We start from the raw sequence: 24,692 nt of genomic DNA, 5'->3' as shown, positions 1-24,692 counted from the left end.
AAGGCGCTTGAGAGTTGAAGCCATGTTCCTCCTCACTCATAACTGACATCTTGATAGAAGCTTACTTGATCTATTCAACTCCTGGAGCACACCAGCAGTGGACGCCATCAACAGTACTTCTTGGATCAATGATGAATAACATCAACAACCAAATAAATATGTCCCGCCACTGTTGCGATTCCCATTAAAGATGACTAAAATAGCAATTCGAACCGCAATTGTGAGAGGCATTCAAGAGCCGAGCACCACTTCAGGCCTTGCATCGATGCTGGTGCCATTAGGGCTCAGCCATTAGCTTGGCCTTCATCATCTGCCTGGTTCTTTCTCTCCGATATGTCCAGCTCAACGGCTCATTGATCAGGTGTGGGTGGTGAATAGCTATCAATAGGGACTCACCTTCAGCCGGGGGAAAAAGCAGACATTCATGAAGGTGTGCACATACACCAGATCTTTATCAATGTAGAGAGCGGCGATGAAAGCTGGAGAAAGAAAAAGAAGGAGACCATTGATAAAAAATAAAGCAACACAAAAATGGTAGTTGATGTGTGGCTTTCTTTCTCTGCTCTGCTTAACAGTTGGCTGCCTTCCTGCTGAAGCAAATAAAACATTAACAAAGACCAGAGGACAAAACTCAGCTGTGGCCCTCCACAGCAAGTGATGTGATGTTAATGTAAACAATTGGAAAAGATGGCTCAGTATTTGCTTGCCTTTTTCCATCCAACAGGAAATTGGTATAGCAAGGGCCACACAGAGTTCACAGACACATCTATATAATATATAAGATGAAACTATACGTCAAGCTGAATTGAGAGTAACTGGCGGTCTAACTGAACTGAAAAAAAGATTGGAAATGTAAGCAGTAGGTGCGGGGTGTCATCTTCATCTCGTGGCTTTCCCTTTGTTTTCCTCTTCCATTAGCTGCCACTGCATTCACTCATCTCCGTGACTAAGACAGTGGGACATGAGAGAGGAATAATAGGTAATATTTCAGGAGGCCAGTGAGGGCCTGCTGTAGCTGCAGGGCACGGCTGTTCATATACAGAAGAGCTGCGCTCATTTCCAGCTCTGACCCTCGTCCCCTTCCTGTGTCATCGTCTCTGCTCTGGCCTGAACTTTGAAGGATAATTTGGAAGGCAAATGATATGAAGCGCTGCGTTGTCTTTGTGTGTGTATGTATGCGTGTGTGTGTGTGTATGCGTGTTATTCATGCATTAAGGCATGACTATTGAATGCTGACCTGGAGCACATTAATGCTTTTTTCTTTCTTTGTCTTTTCCAGTTTTTTCCACTTTTTCTGACAATCTATTCCCTTCATATTACAGTCTTTGTCGGTGCTAGCGCCCTCTTTTGGTCTAAAGTGGACTGCAATGGGTGTCCTCTGATGCGTGACCTCTGCCCCAGTAAGGCCTATATGCCTCTTGAAGCCTGAAGCCTCTTGGATGAGAGGTGAAACGTCTTCCCAGACAAATAACCTAGTCCAGTTGTTTTCGATTTAAAAAAACTCCTTTAGGAGCCTATATGCCCCTGCTCTCTACACTCTGTCTTAAAATTTCCTTAGACTTCCTTTTAATCATGGCTTTGAAATCAGGGAAATGTGCAGTAAAGTTTAAACACAAGGAACCCACGTTTTGTCTCTAGATACATGTATTTGATGTGCATTAATAAAGGAAGAGCTCACCATCTATTTCACATTTGTGGGCTTGGGAATTTGGGCACATCATGCATTCATTTTTGAACAGTAGGCCATGTAATAAAACTCAAAATGTGACCAAGAAAATTGTCTATCAGTTGGCATTATAGCTCAACCAATACTGGATTTAATTCAGGCCGATACTGATATCAATATCTGTGTGTGTGTTTATGAAAACTGAGACCAAGGGCCGAGATATAGTGATTGAATTTTTTTTTGTAACTGTCAATAAACTCATCAATGGCCTCTGGTGAACAGAAATAATGCACAAAATATGTTCTAAATGATCTCAAACATTTTTGTTCCTAATTATCAGCAGAAAAATACACCAGAGTCGACAGTGGTGAGTACATTATACAGTGCTGGAAGTCACAGTTTACCCCCGACTTCATACCAGGATGAGTGTGACTTTATATAGAATTAAAGGTCAGCAGGGATCGGTCCGGGAAATGAAGCCCTGGATTTCTTCTTCCACATTTCAGGACACACCAGGACCAAGTGACTAACCCAGCAGGGGTCAGAAAAGCCATAAGTTAATCCCCGACAGCCTCCACCCCCCGCCACTGCCAAATGTGTTGCTTCACTCTAATAGTGCCCCCTGTAAACTTAACATGAGTCCTCACCTTCCATAGCCTATTATTTTTCCTTTTATTACACGATACAAAAATATGATGTTACTGTAACATCATGTGATTTAAAGAAAAACCCCTTTGACTTTCTACCCTTCTACAAGGAAACTGCTTTAGTAGAGCTACAGCCTCATACAGTTTTAAACATTAGACGATAGGAAGTCAAATAGGACTAAAATACAAGCAGCTTGGTTTGACTGGTGCACAGCTATCACTCTTGATGAACACAGACTGGATGCATTTTCAGTTGGAATTTTGTGATGCTTCAATGATGAGACAAGACAACTGCCCACTCTTATTTGTATAATATCCTGCAAGCAGCAAGGTCTTTATGTCAACCTAATGCAGGGAGGAAAAAAACAACTACCAGACAAAGCTGATAATTTTCTCTATAGCTGCCAAATGTGATTCTTCCACCATCCAAACACTTATTTACTAAGCATATTTTGAATGTCAAAAAATCTATTAAGCTGGTAGAAAACCACAAGTAGATTATTAGTTGTGGGACACGGTGGCAGCTGTAGTTGGTGGTGTTTAAGAAAAAAAAAAAAAAGAAAAGAAAGGAAAATTATGAACCTCTCCAGTCACACTCTCACTCATCTTCCAGTGTCTTCAGCAGAGAAGTGACTGTTTGACATCCAGCACAAAGGGAACAAAGAAATCAATAATGGTACTTCATGCTGAAATCTTAAACTGCACATTCTGGAGAGACCAAAAAGAAAAGGTTGAGCAGGTGTCTATGAAGGGCCTATGAATGAATCAAACAACTGTGGACATACATTCCAATAAGTCAGCCAGAGTCTTGGTCCGCAGGGCGACCGGCCGTTTGGTTTTGTCATTGGTGATGGCGAACTCCTGCATGCCCAGCTCCTCCGCCACTTTGGCCTGCGTGCGGTTGTTTACCAGCGAACTGCGGAGCAGCTGCGGACAAACACACAGAGCGTCACTTTTTTTCCGCGTCCACCTGTCAGGAACGCACTCACGGCGTGAACATACGGCCACACAGAGGCTTCATACAGATGTGCGCTTACATGGAAATCTACAGAAGTACACACACAAAATAAAAAAAAATAAAAAACATCAAAATAAACCACCACATGGAATAATTCATCAAAGACAGAAATGGTAATGCAGAGTAAATGTTTTAGGGAGATTGCACATTGCTCTGTTAAATATTACATTGCAACTTGGAGCTGAGCGGATGACAACATGTTAGAATGGGTGAGGTACATTTACGTCTCTAAAAGGAAAAACACAAACATGTTAAATATAGCTACAAGACGGGGAAAAAAGAGCAAATGGAATGAAATATGACTGTCTGACTCTGTCTTGCTGTGATGTGCCCTCCTTAACAGTACACACGCAATCACAATCAGAGCCACACAAGCACACACACACACGCACACAAGCGCACACACTCGCACACACACACACACACACACACACACACACACACACACACACACACACACACACACTAGTTGAATGAGCACTTTTTCCCCCGATTTGAAATCCATTTCAGATGTACCCCATCTTGACTCTTGGGCATAGGCATTGCTGAAGCTTTCAGTCTCTCAACGAAAGCTTGCTGGAAGCTTTTATATAACTAACATCATAGCTTCCATCTATAAGGAATATCCACGAAGAAGCGTCTCACTGCAGCGGTTCTTTTTCGGTTTTAGACCAGTTCAATCCCTCCAGCCTTGAGTAGTCAGCCTTCTAAAGAGAAATGCTGATGCTCGAATGAAAAGAAGGAGATGTAATGCTGTTTGACGCTGTCAGAAAATGGACTTGCATGTTCAAAGTGTGATCATTTGCTTTGTACCTGTGTTCCAAGCTGTGCAAGCTGGTACACACACACACACACACACACACACACACACACACACACACACACACACACACACACACACACACACACACACACATACACACATACACACATACACACATACACACACACGCCAGCGCAACTTTATTCTTTATTTTTCAGACACTTGACAGCTTCAGTAAAAATGTGCCAACAAAGATGTGTTATTGAAAACTGCTGTACAATTTTGTCTCATGACAATGCCCATCACTAGGAGCTCAGTAAACATACAGGTGCGGTGTGGGGTGAGGACTGGAAGAGAGTTATTTTGTGGAAGCAAGCAAAGAGGAAGGGGTGAGTACCTGGCTGGTACTTGGAGATTCAAAGATTGAAGGAAGGGAGGAAAAAAAAAAACACGCAACACTCAAAAAAGCAAAAGCTCAGCTGTAACTTCATCTCATGTAAACTCGTGGCAAACTGTGGTTTCAGGGAACTTCAGACAGCAGAAGCACAAATACGCAATGAAAACAAAATACAGGTGCAAAGATGCAGAAAAAGTCCGTGCCTGTTGGCGGGAGGTCAAAAGCCAGCGAGGAGAGAGTGTGATGACAAATGATGTAAGGGATTTGATCTTACTGTTAAATGTCCTTCATGGTGGTCAGGGAAGTGGATGAAAAGGTACTCTGTGGCCACCAGCTGCATGATCGAATCTCCCAGAAACTCCATCCTCTGGTTATGGCCGCTGGATGAGAGACAGAAAAGATGGATGGATAAAGTTAAACATGTAAAAGGACGAGTAAGAAGAAAAAAAAACAAGGTTACAGAGGGATAAAGTGGAAATTAAATGGGGTGAGATGGGAGGGCAGGGAGAAATGGGGTAAATAAGAAGGGACAGAGAGGGTTCCACATGAGGTTATTCAGCCACACATCAGTGGGGCATGAAAGGCATCATGCTCTCTCGACAAATCTACCAGGCTTTTAGTCTTTTAACAGAAACGGTGAAGTCGGCTGATGTACATTTCATGGGTGGCCTCTGGGAACAGCTGCACTGACAGGCTGTGTGACAACTTGGAGGCTGCCTGAAGTAGCAGTCCTTCTGAAGAAAACGCTGGGCTTTGATTGCAATTCAAATATAAATGGAAAAAATACATGCTTTAAAAACCTCTGGTACACCTGCAGGAGTGCCTGTCAAAATCCTAGGCCTTTAAAAGCAGCGAGCGTGCTCACAGGTTTAGAGAACAACTTTCAACCTTCTAACAATTCCTAGAAAATGCTAATGGCAGCTCTGTGATACTGTACATCAGCTTCCTGCCATTCTCGCCATCACTGAAAGGCAGGGAGCACACTGTAACTCTCTGCACAGTGCTCGACAGGGCAGCGGGGGTTGGGGGGGGGGGGGGGGGGGTATGCTACTGCTGCCGCTGTAACGGTCATTAATTAAACAGAATTATAGATTAGCATTGCAGATGTGGGCTGGTGCTGTGCCAGGCAGGCAGGAAGTGCTGGGTGGGGGGGCATAAGTGAGTGAAATGCACACAGGTAGGCAATATGAAGCAGCAGCAGCGCACATGTCCATCTATAGATATGAGCTCCACGCAGGAGAGGAAAGTCTGAAAGATGAGAGAGAAAGATGTAGAGGTAGAAGACGAGGAGGAGGCTGACATCAAAGGGAGAGAAAGGTCAAAGTTTATTGTCCGATTCCTGGCGCCTCTACCTTTTATGAGCTGCAGCGTATCTGAGCCAGAGAGATCTGCGTTAAAGATTCAGTGAAACCACAGTTTCAGCATCTTTAGCAGGCCTGGACCGGTCACTTATTTGGGTTATCAATTATTGGCATTACATTTTCTGTTGACTAAATGTTTAGTAAAAAATACTGAAAAAAAATCATAATTTTCAAATTGTTTTGCCCGACCAACAGTCCAAAACCCAGGTACTCAATGTATGATGATGATGTAAAACTTAAAAAAAAAAAAAAAAACCATCAAATTCTCATTAAAAATATTATCAATTATTTTTCTTTCAATCAACTAATTGCTTAAATATTGGAGGTCTCATCTTTAGATTCTGTGATGAAATGTCAAGATTTGATCAAATCATTTAGGAACTGATTTGATCATGAAAAATGAAGTGAGCATGGAGTGTCTGAAGAACCAGTGATTCTGAGGTGGAATTACTCCTCTTTTCACTGATAGAGGACTGATGCTTCCATCATCACTTCACCCTCACCCGCTCTGTTATATAATAAAGCAAAAGGAGAGGGAGAATAAATCCTAGTCACTTAAACCACATCGACAGCACTTTTTGAAGTGTGCAAAAAATTTTATGGCATTCCATTAATTTGCTGATTATTTTTTCTGTTACTTGTTTAGTCTGGTGATAGTGTAAAATGCCGGTCGCTTACTGTGCCAAGGTGAGGTCATCGAATAGCTTGTTTTGCCTGACCAACAATCCTGGTCCCAAAGATATTCAACTATCAATCTCAAACACAAAATATCAGCAAATCCTCAACATTTGAGACCACAACAGTGCAAATATTTGGCATTTTTGGCATAAATGACCAATTATCAATGTTGTTAGTTCATATTCTGTCGACTGACTAATCAATTTAGCAACTACAGGTAATGCAGGGACACGGGATGAGACAGAACTACTTGGACTGAGCTTCATTAGTAGGGAAGGGACACTGCCAACGCACACTCCTCCATAAAACATAATCACAAAGCTTCTTAATGAAAAGGCTCTGCCACAAGACATGACAGCATGAAGAGGTGAGGTCAGGGTGACGAGGGGAGAACGACCCCCCCCCCGTCAGCACCTGTACAACATGCGAGTCAACAGGTTAGCTGCGGATTTTCTCTGAATCTACCATATATCCTGTATAGGAGCTGGGAAAGGGGAGCACATGCTGTATACTAACAGATGGAGAAGGTGTAGTGTGAGCTAATTCCGCATCCAATAGGAGGCTGAGCGGGAAAGGGAACAGGGGAGTGACAGTGAGAGACGAAGGGAAAAAATGGAAGAGATAGAGGGGAAAGGGAGAGATAGAGCGGGTCAAAGAGGAATGCATCGCTGTGTGAAGCAGCACAAAGAGCCATCCCTTATTCACTTCAACAGCAAGAGGCACAATGCTCCAGTAAGGTGGGGGAAATTGAAGTAAAGTGTGGAGCCGAGGTCTTTATTCGCCTTTGACTTTGATCTAAAATACCTTTAACAGCCCCTCTGAAGAAGCGGCGACAGGCTGCCCACTCCAAAAGAGGGGAGCGCTCCATTTTGTCAGGCCATTTTTTCCCCTCGCTTCTTAGGGAAATTATGTTCTTGTTTCATATGTGAGTGCTTGTGTAAGGTTCAAATGTGTAAACTGCAGCTACTTTGGATGAAGTGTTACTGGGGGGGCAAGTGGACCAGTGACTTTGGACTCAAGCATTCAGTGTAATTTTGGGAAAAGGCATAGGAAAAAAAAAAATCCACTATATGATAATACATTTTGCTACATCAAAAGATCAATATAAGTTCAAAATGGTACTTCAATATAATGAAATCTCAGGGTCTCTTCTAGCAAAATTGCACTAAACAGAAAATGAATTGAGTGAAGAGGAAAACAACTGTGTTGGATTTAAAGTTTCTAGTGCAAATTGTATAAAATCTTAGACAAGACAAGCTATTTAATCAACTAATCTAAAAAGTCATACTTTTCTTCAAACAGCAAATTAGGTGAAATATCATCATTAATAAACATTATTTTTCACCTGAAATAGACTGCTAAATGAGTCATGGAGATTATCTGCAATGTTTCATATAACTACTGTCAAAGCTGCACGGTGAAATGTTCTTTGATTTAAAAAACAATTCTGAACATGAAGAGAGGTGAATCCTTTTTCACTAACGGTGAAATTCTTGCAACACCCAGCTTTTCCGCTGTGAGAGGAGATAGGAAGCCGAGCGCCTGGGGGCCGCAGCTCTGCATTTCTGCAGTCTGACGGAAGCCTCCAGTCTCCACCGCCTTTCGACAGGGTCAACTCCCATCCCTGTCTTCTTCTAGGTCAGTTTGTCCTCTGCTTCTGCATAAAGTGATAGGCCGAAGGCCAACCTGGGTCCTTTCTCCTCATCTGCTGCCTACCTTATTGTCTGACCTTACTTTTCTGTTATCTGACCTCATTCTTCTCTCCATCACGACAGTGTGACCTACTTTGGTATAACCTTTGGTCCTCATGGGCAGCAGTTGCGCAGTTCCAGCTTTCAAGTCAGTCGGCTCTATTTAGGTCAACCTGCCTTTGGCCACTAATGAGCTAATGAACATAAATTACCCTGAAAATATATGAAATATATAAAATATATTGCTCCAGGAAAAGTAACAATAAAATTCAGTGAAATAAAAATATACATTAGGCTACTGGATGTAATGCAACCAAGTAAGAAAGTATCATTGATATCAACCTTGAGCTGAAAAAGTCTTCCAAGTAAAGCTCAGTGGGAGACAAACCTCTGGACCTCTAATCGACTTCACTGACCATGAGTGGGGAGAGCTTTGACATTTAAGTGATGGATTAGAACATACACAGCTGTGTACTGTATGTGTGAACGTGTGCTCAAGATACTCACAAGCATAGATACACACTCACACACAGAGCAATGTCCTTGTGGCAAACCTAAGCAAGCAATTACAGAGTGCAGCCTGCCAATAAGATATCAGAGGTATGCTGCCAAGGCTAATTTGCTGTAGCTGTCAAACTCACTATTGTGTTTTGTTGTAAAGCTCAGAAGTGAGTTAAGCTTCCATTGCAAATAACCCTCTCATACTCAGAATCAGAAACACCTCAAATTGGAGTGAACAGTCTCATTAGTGGAAACATTTTCATATGAAAATAGCAGTCGCTTCACACTTGCATTCGTGCGTTTATGAATGACCGAGCAAGGTTACACTGCAGTGACACAATGACATGTTTGTTACAAACAGACTGAGCCGTTCTCTCTCCCATCAATTCCAAGTCATCCCTGTAGAAGTTTGCAACTTTGTCCGCTATCGAACAAATGTCACAGGGGAGGCAGAGAGGAGAAAACATTTACAGTATCAGAGCTAAGTCGCCGCAGCATCACTGTGATACGTTGCCATTAATCGGGAAACAGACCGGAAACAAAACTCCTCTCTCTCCAAACAGAATATACTGAGATATTCTATGTAGAGCATATGCAGTCTAAATTAAATCTGGATTGAATAAATGTGAATCTAGGAATTCAGAGGGTGGAGTGAAGCATGACAATGAGAGGGGGAAAAAACTGTCAAATAAGAGATGTGGCTCCAGTGAATAAAAAAAAAAAAAGAGAAATTTCAGACCTCCTGCCCTGGACAACCCAGTGAATCAAAACCCCATTTCCCATGGGGCAGTGGGGTTATGGCCTCACAGGTACAGGCAGACTACAGATATGGGGACTTCAGAGTCCCTCGGGCCTCTCTCTCTCTCTCTTAGCTGTGAAACCTTTGGATTAGGCATGAGGCCAAAAAACCAGTGAAACAGTCTATATTTCAGCAAGGTACTTTAAACATGACATTCAAGATATAACTTGTCGTACAGGCAGAATTAGAGACTGCAAGAAAATGTATAAGCTGCAGGGGGCAAACATAATGATGATGTGAGAGGAGGAGGCTGCCACATACACAGCAGCTACAACCATTTAAAATGCTCCACATATGAGAAAACTCCCTGCATCTCAGATCACATTATATATTATAATGCATCGAGCCTCATCACCTCTAAAGGGAGCGACAGACAAACTCTGGCTACCTCTGCTGCATCCTTGCTAATTACATCTGGCCAACTAGTGGCTCACTTTGCATTTTTATTGGCTGTAACTCTATTACCAACAAACAAACTGCCACTGTACTTACAGGGTGAGGTGGTTGAAGCCCACCGTCCTCAAGGTGAAAGCTCTGGCCAGCAGACGCACATGCGTGAACAAAACGCCAATAGAATCCTCGAAGCTGGTCAGTTTCTGAAGGACTGGAGATGTCTCAATCAGCTGTCTGTCTGTCTGAGGCTCCTGGACCTGGGCATGGGGGAGAAAAACAGTACAATGGTGGTTTGTGACGGGCCTGCACGGGGTCGGGTCGTTACAGAGCATAAGTTTTTATTACGCATAGTCAAACTATTCACTTCCAGCTTTACGACAAGAGACTGGTGAAGACGCATTCCTGTTTAGATATGACAAAGCCACGTCCACAAATAAGTGGTTTTCCCAGTTTGGTGTTGAGCAACTTGAGTGGCCTGACCTCCACCTGAGCCAACACCTTTGGGAGGAACTGAAATGCAGACAATGAGCCAGGCGTCATCAACCAGCATCTGTCACTAATGCTCTCGGGGCTGAATCGAAGCAAATCCCTGCAACCTGGTTCCATGGTTATGGGATCGGATGAAATGGGTTAGTGCCACTGTCACATATATGGGGTGTAATGTTCACGTGTAGAAATCTTAATAATCTTAATAAAAGTTAATAATAATTTTATTTCTTTGCTGGATTTTCTGATTCTTTTTGTCTTTGTGTGTAGATATCCCATACTCAACTGAGTGTCAGTAACAGACAGCATGACCAGTCCTAGGATCCTTCAACCAGACACAAAAAAACGCTACTTACTCAATGAGGTCGTTCTGCATAAGAGCGTCAAATAAATTCCTTAACTGAGATGAACCTCTACACTATGTGCTGCTTCAGGGCCTATTTAGAGTGTGTGTTTTTACTCCGCCTCAAAACAAACTCAGAGGATCTGCAGCAGATGGAATCTCTTAGTCATTAAGTTTGGAGTCAAACAGCTCGGATTTGTCTCTCTCTCTCTAAATCTGGTGATTCAAACGGTCAATTAATATCTCCGGTGACTCGGGCGCACTGTATATCTCCTCGCTTGTTTTAAAACAGGCCATACCCGAGACTCTTGCCCTTGAGAATTTGATGAGTCTTAAAATAATGTTTTTGTTGTGAAAACTGCTGTTGATTATGCTTTTAACAATAGCGTTAGCACTTGGTGAGTTCAGAGGTAGACGGGTTCAGCAGAACCCGCCTATGCTCGTTAGAAAAAGAAATGATATGCTAGGAAAATATGTGCATGAATGTTTGTTGAATCAAGAGATATCCTTATGGGTGCATTAATTAGGCAGCTAGAAACATCTAATTGGTCTCTGCGTGCTACAGCTGTAAGCTTGACCAAGACATCTTTTCCAAAGAAAACTGAAAGACTGAACCACATAATTTCATATGGACACTTAAAGCACATTCAGCTGATCTTGTTAGCTTGCTCCATTTAGCTGTACACTTTAAAGCATCCCAAAAATAAGAATAAAGAAAGCAACTTTTCAAGGCTCTCTGGGGTAAGATGGCCACTTTCTTCATTTTTCCAGCATCTTTGTCTGTTTTCATGAAGAAATGACAAGTAAACAGTTTCTCTCCCATGTCAAGCCAGTGTGCAAAGCAGAGATGTATTTTTAAACTCAGTATTTTAATTGGAGTGCTGCCGGTAATGTCATGGTTCCATCATCCAATATGTCCTAAGAAACACTTCATTCCTGCCGTTTTTCACTCTGTTAATTAACGAAAGGCGTTTAAATGTCATGCATCACAACTAACGACATCTGACGAGTTCAGCACTCACAGGCGCAAGCTATCCTTCAGGGGGAATGGCCAGCAGCAAGGCTTCAAACGGAGAAAAAAAAAAAAATCAACAGCAGTTATAAAAAAAAATAAAAAAATACACACACACACACACACACACACACACACACACACACACACACACACACACACACACACACACACACACACACACACACACACACTTTTGAAATAGCTTCAAAGCATCACTTTCAGCTCAGTCCAGACGGAAAGCAGAATCAGAGCTGAGGTCTTTTGAGGCCCAAAAAGCCTGACACTCATGTATCTCCCTGATAAACCAAAGGAGAAATTTTGAAATCCAGACTCAACGTAAATGACGTTCTGGTAAATTATTCTGGAGAGCTGGGGGTGATGATGCGCTGGTGCGAATCGAGCGAACACGAAAGACATAAAGATGTGCCTGTCAACCACGACGCATACCACTGCGCTCTGCAGGGCACGTCGGTTGCAAGGCTAATGTATGCGTGTATGCCAAAGACGGGTGTACGCATAATTACCCACGCCATGGCGAGCTGCCATGGCCATCCACTCAAACCTCATTAAGGCAGCTCCTCTTCACCTCCGTTTTGTCATCCTCATCTTGGTGGGCAGGGGAAGGGGGTGACACTGAGTTACCTCACAGCAACATTTTTGGGAATAATATTTTCTCGCCCAAACTCCTGGGGGCCTTTATCAATTATAGAATAAATAAATAATAAAGGGAAAGATGTTTTTTCCTTATGTGAAACTGCTTAGATTATATCTTCTCAAGCCAAAAGGTCAGGATGGTATCAAGCTACCAAGAGGTTGGCACAATTTAACAGGCGTTACCCCACCTTGTAGGGGACCACCCAGAGGAAACCTCAGCAGCGCGCAGTGCGTGGTAATGAGGCTGCGGCTCTGAAGCGGCTAATCACTACTCATGCAGCACACTGTGAAGGATCTCCTCGCGCCATAGAGCGGTTGTAGGGTTGACCCCGGGGCTCCACCCTGACCACGGTGCCCACCGCTGGGGCGTCTGCTGTGCAACTCACCGGGTAAACAAGACTGCTGGATACAATGCGTTTATTCTGAGCACTGGCAAGCTCAACAAAAACACCCAGACGCTCTGTGGATCTCCAACGTTTGGGGATAAAAAATACACGGGTGAGAAGGCAAAGACGTGGGAAAAACAAATATATGTATATATACACACAGAGAGGTATGTAAACAGAAACACAATGTTATTTTGGGCCAAACATGGATATGCAAAAAATGCACATAAGTAAACGCAGCGACACACGAAGGAAGATGAAGAGAATGAACTGCTTAAAGACGAGTGTCGGCAGACACACAAAGAAACACTTTCTCCTCACAAACACATCAGAGAGGAGGATGCCTGACGGTCCCTGGAGGCCCCATGTGATTCGGGACTGTAATCCTGTTATGGCATCTTTGATCTCTTCTTCCAAATCCTAATTTCAAACAAACACTGTTGACATGTTCAATGTTTCTGGGCAGATCATGTAAAGCAAAGAACGGCAGCACAGAGAGAGAGTGAGGAGGCAGAGAGAGGGAGTGTGCGAAACCATGATGATGGAGAAGGAGAGAATGGCACAGCAGAGAAAGGGGCAACGACGAAGAGGAAGAGAGATGGAGTAAATGAAAAAGCGGATTAGGGTCTTGACCAAAATGGAGAGCAGCGAGATACGAGAGCAGAACAATGTATACTAGTGGATGGCTACTGGGGGGCTTGTGACAGCTATAAAGCACTCAGTCAGCCTCAGGCTAAACAACTAACAGCTTGCCCACCTCTGTGTGTACACACACACACACACACACACACACACACACACACACACACACACACACACACACACACACACACAAAAACATACATTCAGGCTGGAAAACTTCAAAGATGGGAGAATGCTTTTGTATCTTGGGGGTGAGGTGAGTTTTAATGAGAGGCAACTAGCCAAAATAAACATCAATAATAAAACACATCGCAACCAACCTGCAGGGGGTGTGGCGGGAAGTTGAGCCAGACCTCCCGTAGGTCCTGTGAAGACAGAGAAGGGGGGGGTGTGAGACAGAGGGAAGAGATTATAGTGTTTCCCTTGGTGATAGGGTCATCTATGTTAATAATTATCATTCTAACAATTCATTAACATTAAACTAACATGGTAATGAATAATAAATGGCAAAACACTGAAAAATATTAAAACCAATGTGTAAAATATAACTTAATTTTCTACAGGTGCCAGGGTGATTTTAACATTGCAAAAAAATTTATGTAATTTCCCCTCCCTCCCCAGGAGGCAATTAGACTCCAAATATTTGTTTGCTCCAGCAACAATTAAGGTCCCAGCTTCAGAGCAAAAACAACAGCTCAAAAGTGGATTTAAAAAAATTCAAACATTTCTTGTGTTGACTTTCATCAGCCGTGTGGACTTTCTGGGATGTAAAAGTTGAGGTGAAATATTCTTTGGCTACTTTAATGAACAGGGACCCTTGCTCTCAGGTAAGCTTTGAGTAAGACTTCTGTAGACTGCTTTGATGTAACTAATTTGTATAGATGTTTAGGATAATAGGCTAGGGAATATGTTGTCTGTTAGAGCCACCAGCTGTAAATTGCACTGGATCCAACGCTGTCCAAAACGATAACAAGGAGCATCTCTCGGCCCCTGTTAACTATGCTCATCCTGGTTAACCATGTTCATTAAGGCTGCATTCATTGATTTCTTTTGGCCACATGGGGGCAGTGCAACAAGCTGTAAACACAATATTGGCATATTATCACCTTATAGATAGGAATGATTAGTTTTTAATTGCCTGTTTATTTAAACATCCACCAGATAGGGAGTAAGGTTAGCATTCATTTGGAGTCATTTCTGGGCACACCAAGGAATACATGTTCAATATAGAACTGTTTTGCTCTCCGCCAACACCTAGAGGAAATATCTGGCTCTTTAGCAGCTAAATACTTCACCGGCTTGTTGCTAACTTTGTCTGCCATTTGGCGCTGGGCAGGGAGTGTATAGTAGATTTATCTGAGCTTCTTTGCTGCGGCTAGAAACAGGTTAATAAGAGCAGTGAGAGTGAGTCAACATAGTTGCTGTTGTAAAACTAAAACAATGGGCTGAACGACACTAAAATGCCTCATAGAGCTAGAAACAACTGAAAAGCCTGTGCATAATCCTGTGTGGGTCATTACGCTGAGGACCTCTTTCACATTACATGCAGTCATTTGATCCATTGTTCATATAAAAGTATTGATTAGTGCAGCTTTAAAACAATTCCTGTGACTTTAAAATGCCTCTGAGACTTTACCTTTTGGCCTTGACAACCTGGCCTTCACCAATATCAGAGACAGCAGCTCTGTTTCTCAACATTAAGAATCAATTTAACGCTTCATGATAACGTTTCGTTATTTATGATTCTGTGGTGGAACAGAAAGAAAAACAGTGAGACTGTGATCTTGTGCCATTGATGGCACTGTGTAGGGGACACTGTGGATTCCTTAGTCCGTGTTATTTAAGGTGCCATCAGTGGCCCCAGTTGGGGGTGGTGAAATAGCAGCAAATGAGTCAGCATCTCATTTTCAGACCCAGAGGACTGTATATTGACCACCCACTGGGAAGTGATGTGGGGGGTGGGGATGCAGATTTGAGCAGAGGGCGAGTGGCGGCGGAGGGTTGTGGGATTTGGCTTTGAGAGGTGTGTTGTCTCTGGAGACACACATTGACAGTGTCTGACTCCTTCTGCCTCCCCCGCCTGCAGAGAGAAATATGTGCAAGATCAACATGTTTCCTCAACCCTACTCTGAAGTAACCACACAAGATTGAATGGTAGAGAGACAGACGCTGTAGAGACAGAGAGAGGGAGTATAAGCGGTGGCTCTCAAGTTGTTGCCAGGGACAACGCAGGCATAGGCAGTTTTAGGGGTCTAATGTTGGGTGAGTCATAGGGGTAATACAGATGCGGTGAGGGCCTCTAAAGTACAGTATCACTCAGGTGTTTAAAAGGTTCAAGGAGATAAACCTTTAAAATGCAGCGCTAGCCCATCGGGGAGTTGTGTGTGGTCAGCGGCACTGGATGGGTGCCTCATCTTCTCAACCCACCCAGCTGGCAACCCATTGCCTTGAGCAGCAGATGAAAAATTCATGAAAGCGGTCAATACAAAGCAAATGCTTCCTTTTGGTTGCTTGTCTCTTATCCTCGGACTGGAGTTGAAAAGCACTAAGTTCATAGCGGGTATCAAGTCAACACAGAGCCTGCTTGTGAATACAATACAAGTTTCTTGGCGATGGAGGATGGCATCACTTAAAGGAAAGTCAATAGCACTGGCTAATGGATCAGTTGCTTTTGACAGTGATTTTGCTGCCACACAAATTGCCGCAACATACACCACGAAAGTGATGCATCTAAAAATTAGGACTCATATTCATACAGGCATGTAGAAATCAAAGAAGAAAGAGAGAGGAAGTGAAGTACACACAAGTTGCTTCAGCTTGTGATCGTGGCTTATGATTAAAATCCGTCCACAGGGCGCACGCGATCCGCCCACATGCTGTATATAGACCCGAACAGCTAATGTTTCAATTACAGCCATTCCAAAGACAAGGCAGACAATGATTAAGCCAGAATCGAGTGGGGATTTAAGAATAACAACAGGTTTTTTTCCTCCCTACTCTCTCTCTCCCAGCACGAGGAAGGTATAATTACTGGGGGCACAAATCATCATGTGCAGCAGCTGAATCACAGCCATTTGGAGGATGGAGCTCTTGTGCTAGAAACAGGAAAAAAGGGGTGGGGGGGAACATATGCAAACATGTTTATTTGAGTGTCAACGGCCTACCCATAATGAGAGTTGAAATTAAAAGCAAAATGAAAGGCAACTTGGTGTAACCGCCTATAATCTCCATTTTAAGGTGGACTTCAATCAGTGCTGCTCTAACCCACGGGGGAATCGAGACACAGGCTCAGTCTAGCACATACTCAGGGTTCACAAGCCATCCGTGAATAGGCAAGACCACTACTCCCTCAACCCACACACTAACTACCCCCCCACACACACACCCCTGGGATTGTTGGCCATCCATGATTGGGACATAATGGTGTTCTTCTCTGACAAGGTCCAGTGCTCCCTGACAAATTAGTCTCTAGCTACAGGCTGCCAATCAATCCATCAAATGTAGTAGTGCAGCGGAGAAATCGATAAGAGATAGTGCTGCTGATCAATGCCAACATAAAAGCAGCCCTAACTCCAAAACGGAGGCTTCTATCAGAGAATGGTCAAGGTGCTCTTCCAAATATGGGAAAACTAATGTCGACGCTATGGCGAAATCTATCAAGCGATTTATGGTTGAGGTGAAGAACACACCTTTTACAGTTCCTGTGAGTGTGGGCAGAGATGCGCCTGTGAAAGGAAAAATGGCCTGTGAATGTGCGCGAGCTTTCGTTCTCCAGGCTATTACCAAACCAAGGACACAGTAGAGAAGGAGTACGCACTCTCATTCAAACATTGGAAATATTAGCCATAGTTGTCACAGGACAAAGCTCACAAATTGCACAGATCTCAAAAGAAAAAGAGGATGGACACTGGAGTGTTGAAGGGATAAAGAGTGGCTGAGTGAAAAGAAAAGTGGACTCTATGTTTGTGGTTCATACAACAGAAAATAGAAACACTCATTTATTATTAGAAAGACTCATGTCCAGTAGATGTTCTTTTAAAAAGAACACAAATGTATGAGTGTTACTGCAGAAAGAACTGGCTTGAATCCACCTCACAGGGGCAGGGGTTACTGTTGCTGCAAGCAAGAAAGGTGGCCTTCATATGGAGGGAGGTGTCAGCCAGCCTTTCACCTGTATGAGCATGTAAGCCTAGCACACTCTACTGGTGTACTGAGAGACCAAAAATAATGGCACTGTAAACAATGATTTACAGGAAATTTCTACAAAACTGCACAATTCAGAATACATACCCGCACAGTTAACAATGTCAAAACAGTTTGAAAAGAAAGGTCTAAAAGATTCAAACTGTTATGCTTGCTCAGCTCGAGTCAGTTGAAAGTAGGCTGCCCTAAAACCCTTTTTGGCACTGCACCCAGAAGTGAGAGAGGCAGGAAAAACGGCTGCGGTGCCACAGTATCAGAAGCGACCGTAGCAGGGCCACGGTGACCCATCTCAGTTGTCGCAGCAACCTCTGTTATATTTGGTGTTTGCGTTTGTAAGCTTGTGGGGTGGTGTTAACAAAAGCCAACAGATTAGCCCATGGGCAACTAGTGAGATCATCATTATCGTGATTGCTCCTCATAAGAGGCACTTCCCTCAGGACACCGCAGTGGCATCAACATCTTTTCCCAGCAACACTGCACTGCTGTTGAGTCCAGGTTGGGTGCAATCGAGCAGCTCCCCCTGAAGAAGCTGCTTCCTGCCTCTCTGCTGATGCTTTAATAACCTCCACAGTAATGTCATTAGCAAATTAGAATCTATTGTTTCCTCCGGGCCTCTGTGTGCAATGAAGCTAGATTCCATCCACGGCAAGAGCACTGTTGTTTGGGAACCAGTGCCAGCAAAGGTGATGTGTTGAAAGAAAAACAAGGGGACGGAAATAACTGTTGCGCTCCAGTCATGAATGCCATACCAATTAGGGAATAACAGAGAGAGAGAGAAAAAAAAACTGGGGCCACTGTTTGTCTGGCTAGGTCTTGAGGTGGAAATTACATGCATGCTTTGCCTTAGGTAGTCAATTCTGAATTTTACCTCCGGAGTCGTGCAGCCTTTGTTTTGACTTGTCATAAGAGAACTAGAGTGAAACAGCTGTAGGGGTAATGACATCCTGCAGTGTTAGAGAGAGGAAAGAATTGAAAAGAAAGCCAAAGAAAAAAAAAAAGGAGCAAAAGAGACACCAGCCAGCATCCTGTTGTTACAGATAGAAAAGGAGGGTATGGCACCGATCACCCATGTGTGAATGGAATACTATATCAACAAATGGGAGCAGCAAAACCTTCCAGGTTGTGATAGAGAAAAATGTATTGTCCTTCAGTTTTGCACCGCATCTCATTAGTTTGGTAATGTGCTGTGTGAAAACCCACTCTGACACGTTAAGCTAGAAATACAGAAGGATTCAAGTGGTCCCGCAGACCACAGAAATTTATCTCACCCTCTGTCCGTCCATCTCCCTGGTCTGCCCCACAGCTCCCCACCCCCATCTGTGTCCATCTGTTTCCCCTCAGTTTGTGTGACAGAGCAGCCATCAGGAGGATTCAGCAGGGGGGTGGGCCAGCCGTACTATTTCAATCCTCAGTCTGCATGTCTAAAAACTTAAAAACCAAAGTTGAAAAGTACTCAACTTTGGCTTGGAATTTCTGTCACAACTGAGCCAATATACTTGTTAGTAGTACTTATTATTAATTGTTATGCATTGTTAAGGTTTTTTGTAGAGCATCTTGGACTGTACAGAAAGTTGTCATGGGTCCACACCTGACTTGATTGGCTGTCAGGTTCGAGTAGACCCCCCCCCCTTGAAGAGTTGTGGAGTATGGCAAGTGCTTATGTTTTTGGCCTTCTACTCTTTAGGAAAGCCTTTTTGCATTTTTAAGAAACTCCTAAAGACAATACAAAAGGAGGAGCAACACTGCAAGAGATGGAGGATGGCACCGGCCTCTGTGTAACAAAGAGTCAATTCCAACTCAGTCAGAGCTAGAAGACAAGGCCTTTGTATTAAAGGCCATTCAATAACCAATATGCGACAGTGTTTTTTGTGTCAAGTTTATTTTCTATGTACTTAACTTATGTACATCAAAGTTCCATTTTGGGTCCCTGTGAATTTAGCTTGAAGGTTATGTACAAAGGATCAGGGGAGTGTTATTAATGCTTTTATTTTTCAAGTATTGACCACTTTAATTCCATGTTTCTTTGCATATACTGTTAAGCTGACACTCATCTTCAGCGGATTCAAAACACTGAAGAAGCGTTTCAAGTAGAACAAGGAATATAAATCACATATCTCCCCATTTGAGCATCCTTTTTACAGGCGCCCATTTAGAATTGATTTTAAGATCTCAGTGATTACTAAAGTGTTGAATGGTTCAGCTCCTGTCTAGACCTGTCTGCATCTCCCAGCTTGAATGTCCTTATTCGCTATTAAAGTTAGATCCTGTGATATAGTTTATTATTATTCAAAATTATAACAGACAAGAAAGACAAGATTTAATCTAGGATGGACTGCAGTTTAAACAATTCAGCATCTGTTATCATACTTGTCTACTTGCGTTCCTCCATGTGTTTTTGTTAGTCTTTGTACATGGATGCTCCATCTGGAAACTCTATCATAAGCATGCCTAACTTTACTCTCATCTGTTGTCTCTCTGCGTGATGAAACAAACACTACACTCCATGTCTTATCATCAGCAAGACCATCATGAAGACATGTCACAGCAGGCATCTTTGGTAGCCATGGGATATCGATGTGCTCAATGCTGTTGGTTACTTTTGCAATATATATATATATGTTGATCACAGCCTTTATCACAGTGTACCCTTTCATCCGTCAGCTCCAACAGATGCTGCACTGCTCTTTATAATAGAGTTATTGGAATCCTTGAAATTTTCCGATATTTTAAATCCACATCTCTTCAGCAGCCTCAAAAACATCAGCCCTTATCAGAGAATCTCTCATCATTCAAATAAAGACCTCCACATCGTGACAACTCAGTAGCTTGATAACTGCTGTCAACTTTCATGGCCAGAGGGTAACAGTGAAACAGGACCAAGGATGTTTCAGCTTTCCACTGCACACTCAGCACTCAAACACAGTTGCTGGTCACACAGTATAAGAGACTCATAGTAAACTCGGCCATGCATGAAAACAAACCAAGGCCAAATGTTCTATCGCTTTAAATAAAATTAAACATTAAGAAAAAAAATTGACTACAAAGCTAACTTACAACAGAATATTGATACTGATCTTGAACCTTGAAAAATCAATGGTTGTTGTATAAAGAACTTTTTTTTTTCTTTTTAGGAATTTTTTTTTCCGATCCCTAATTAATCATACTCTTCCCACCAGTTGTTTTCAAAGATTCAGTCCTGAAGCCTCTGATCTGATTTTGATCAAACATGTTTGATAGATTGCCGTGTGCCCTGTAGTGTGTTGGCGTCGCCAACAGAATCTCAGACAAACATCCTCAACAGCCAATTAGAACCAAGCCTGCTGCTACATACTAGACCTGCTGCAATCATTGAATTGATTTCTAACGGTTCTCGCCAAGACAAACGCAAATATTGATTCATTCATCAATTATTCAGGCCTGCTTATCACACACACACACACGCACATGCACACACACACACACACACACACACACACACACACACACACACACACACACACACACACACACACACACACACACACACACACACACACACACACACACAAACAATAGCAGGTGTCCTGCTCAAGACTGGCAAACTGCTATGTTCAACACCTCCAGTTCATTTTGCAAAATATACAAGCCATGCTCAGCCTGTTTTTTGCTGCCATGGCTTTATCCAAATCTTCTTTTTTCTCATTCCTATTGTTTTATCTTTGTGCATATCAGTGTATACACAATATGCAGCTAGTCAAAAGTACTGCAGGATAAAGCGAGATTATGTGAGATTTCAGGTTCGGAGGCTGGCAAGGCCTCAATATCGTGCGATACGAAGTCCTTTGCCAAAACATAAAGCGTGTGGGTTTGAATGAATAAAAAGGACCAGACTGGTGAAACATTAGTTAGGTCTGCCACACATCAAAATAGGAATATCTCGTCTAGTGTGTCTGTGGCTCAACTCTGTGACTGATGTTTACATTCACATGAGCGCCGACACAGTAAGTAATGTTCATCCTCTACATAAAACTACAAAGTGGCAGAAGGCAGAAATCAAATTAGAACTCATTTATACATTTTGCCAGTTACCTCACTGTTGAAAAGCAGTCTACCAAAGAGCTGCCGAGCCTCCTCCAAGCCTCCTTCCAAATACACTGCACCTGGGGGGAGGGGAGGGGGGAAACCACAGATGAAAAACAGAAAACAAGAAGCTAAGGATGACTGAAGACAAAATCAATACAACAAAGTTTATTCAGGAAGAGTGTGCGAACTGTGTGGAGTGTTTGCTGGGAAACTGTGCAGGATATGTGAAATGGTAAATTAGTTGCCAACCCCCATCAACACAATTTTGAAATAACTGAAAAAGCATGACGTTCCACCAGTGCATTGCTGGTGTAAAAAATTTCTAGCAATTCTGAGGCAATTTCAGACTTCTCTGCTAATGGAAAACTTAAAATTAATTGAACTCGGCAATGAGTTATAATTGCTTTATTAAAAGTAGGAGTGCATTTTTATTGCTTTTTGACGGTGAAATGACCCCGGGGTTCCTGTGCAGATCCACCTCCCCCTTGTCGGAGCGTAGGAGCAGGAGGAGGAGGATGGTAGGGAATGGTTGTATTGCTATACTGTGATGGAACTGGCCAAGGTCACATAAACATCATCGTTGAATTAAGAGTGTGTGTCACATGCACATGTATAAGAGGCCTGACAAAACACACAAACTTTTGTACTTCATGTACACATGCTTATGGATGGAGTGAACAAAAGTATGGTGTCCTCTAAGACTTGTCTACTCAGATATAACTTATCTGTGCAGAATTCAACTTGAATTGAACACAAACACAAACACACACACACACACACATACACAAAAGACAAGGTACAAAAGAAGAAATCCGCTGCTGTCACCGCGAGCAAAGAACAAGACAAGAATCCCAAATTTTCTCAATCTATGGGAATGATTCGCAACATTTCGAGCTCCTTTTCACAACTGAACTCTCCGCTGCGTCTTTTGTTGTTTTGCTCTTCTACTGTTTCTACTAAAATCAGAGGTACTATCATGGTCCCTTTAAGCTGCGTACAAGTTCGAGCCATTACACTTAGGGTGGCTCATTCAATTTAGAAAGCAATAACCACCTGGCAAATTGGGTATACAATCGTGCAGCGGTTTTTATTATGTGCATAAATGAGCCAGTGGAAATGGGGCGCGGTGCGGTTGCAAGTCTAAATGCGCAAACTGCTTTCATGGATGACATCAAAAACATATGAGGGATTCATCATCTGGGGAGGGAAACTGCTTTCAGATGGCTAACTGGCCATTTACACACACACACACACACACACACAAACACACACAAACACGCACAGAGTGAAGATGCAGCCTACATGACCAAAACCATAAAGAAATACAAACAAACCACCTAGCTCAAAGACAAACACAATTGCACACCCACTCTATTTGCCTTGCATGCCCTTTACTTCTAAACAGAGCTGGAAATTACTAGCAGCCATCGCCCAAATGTTCGTAAAATTTGATTAAGCCTGACAACTTTGTCTCACCCAGCAGCCACTTTGGCACATAACAGACTCTCATTCATTTGGAGCCCCTGTACTAATATAAAAATCTAGTTGAGTGGTATAATAATGAAAGTAGCTTGTGAATCTCGGAGGGCACCAGCCATTGTGGTTTTTTAGACCATGCATTTCCTGCAATCCTTATGACCATTCAAATTCTGAAGACAAAAAGCCTATAAATCAAAACCCATAAATCTAAAACTCCTCTTGAAGTCCACAAACACAGCATGCCACTGCAGATGTGTACAAGTGAGGAAAGCCTCTGTAATCTTGGCGTGATGGGGCGAGCATCTCACTGAGGCAGACCACAGGAGGCTCCAGAGAGGGGAGCGGTTCTTCACAGGATGTTTTCCACTAAGCATCAGCGCTGAGATTTGTGGTTTTACTATAATGTGGACCTCAGTTCTAGACACTGCTACATAGCAGATGTTTCCTCTGGAGACCAGATGTGGGAGGATAAGAACTCCCTCGTAGGACCACGTTTTGAATGTCTTTCAACTACCACTCATAATACATTCATATGTGTGAATACTGAGGCTAGTGGGGAGTGGGTGGAGCTGGCAGGCAGTTTTCTTCATGTTCTGATGACACAGCAAATTTGAAAAGTTCCCCAAATGGAGGCCTCAAAGTCGTTGAAACTCAAAGTTTTTGCTTCTGATTAGATTTTCAAAACTTTTTCCAAGAGGAAGGAGAAGGTGGGGAGTACACAGGGAAGGAGGGAGAAACCAAGAGAGCCTCAAGGGATTTAAAATAGTATTAAAAATCTGAAAGCAACACCTTTGGTGTCAATCAAAGGGCCTGTAGATGAAGAAACCAAGATATGCAGTTAATTCTAGAGAGAACACTTTTGACAAGGAGGCTGTCCATGCAAAAAGTGTGCCCCAAAGCGATTTAATCAATCGCACAACTTGCCGCAATCATTAAATGGAGATCTGTGCTTCACAGTCCACCCCTCAGCTTGCAAAGTTGCAGATGATGCCCTGAATACACACAGCCCACAAAGACGCCAAGCCAACTCAACTGGCAATTACATGCTAGCATCTCTCCGCAGCTCATCTTGCAGTAACATCATGCCCTAGCCAAATCACTCTGCAGTCTCAAAGCTCCGGCACATTCAATCCATTGAGTTTTTGACCCTGCCACGGATGCCAAGACAAAATACAGGAAGTCTACAACTGAGACCAACCTGCCTAGAATACAGTATGTGTATGAGGATTTGTACTGGATTTGAATGTGCACCAGTTTCCCCTTTTACACCTAAGACACACTATGATTTGATCCACCAGCTCCTTCAAAAAAATTAAACTTACATAGGACTCAAAAAGACTGATGTTCAAAACATTAAACGTCAGTTTTTTTAAAAGGTAGATAACCTATTTAATAACTATTCACCCTGTGTTTTGTACACTGCTCTTTGCAATCTTTGACTTGGAGATTCATTAGATACTGAGCTTAATGAAGCTGGGTATTTTCCCAACTTTGAACTGGACTTGAAA

At 42.8% G+C, this 24,692-nt stretch overlaps 1 protein-coding gene across 1 annotated transcript in view; it reads right to left on the bottom strand.

Annotated features, from left to right (window-relative positions):
- drosha (drosha ribonuclease III) overlaps positions 1-24,692 on the bottom strand; it is an 82,415-nt gene that overhangs the window by 14,161 nt on the left and 43,562 nt on the right. Inside the window, exons 23-28 of the mRNA XM_056364432.1 lie at positions 21,712-21,782; positions 13,761-13,805; positions 10,014-10,171; positions 4,766-4,871; positions 3,099-3,240; positions 397-479 (exon numbers count right to left, since the gene is read on the bottom strand). Coding sequence (XP_056220407.1) covers positions 397-479; positions 3,099-3,240; positions 4,766-4,871; positions 10,014-10,171; positions 13,761-13,805; positions 21,712-21,782 — 605 coding nt within the window. The remainder of the gene's footprint in view (positions 1-396; positions 480-3,098; positions 3,241-4,765; positions 4,872-10,013; positions 10,172-13,760; positions 13,806-21,711; positions 21,783-24,692) is intronic.

The sequence above is a fragment of the Seriola aureovittata genome, chromosome 20 (assembly GCF_021018895.1).
Source record: "Seriola aureovittata isolate HTS-2021-v1 ecotype China chromosome 20, ASM2101889v1, whole genome shotgun sequence".
NCBI classification, from domain to species: Eukaryota; Metazoa; Chordata; class Actinopteri; order Carangiformes; family Carangidae; genus Seriola; species Seriola aureovittata.
The sequence above is the reverse complement of the archived record's forward strand: the minus strand, read 5'-3'. Positions and strand labels throughout refer to the sequence as shown.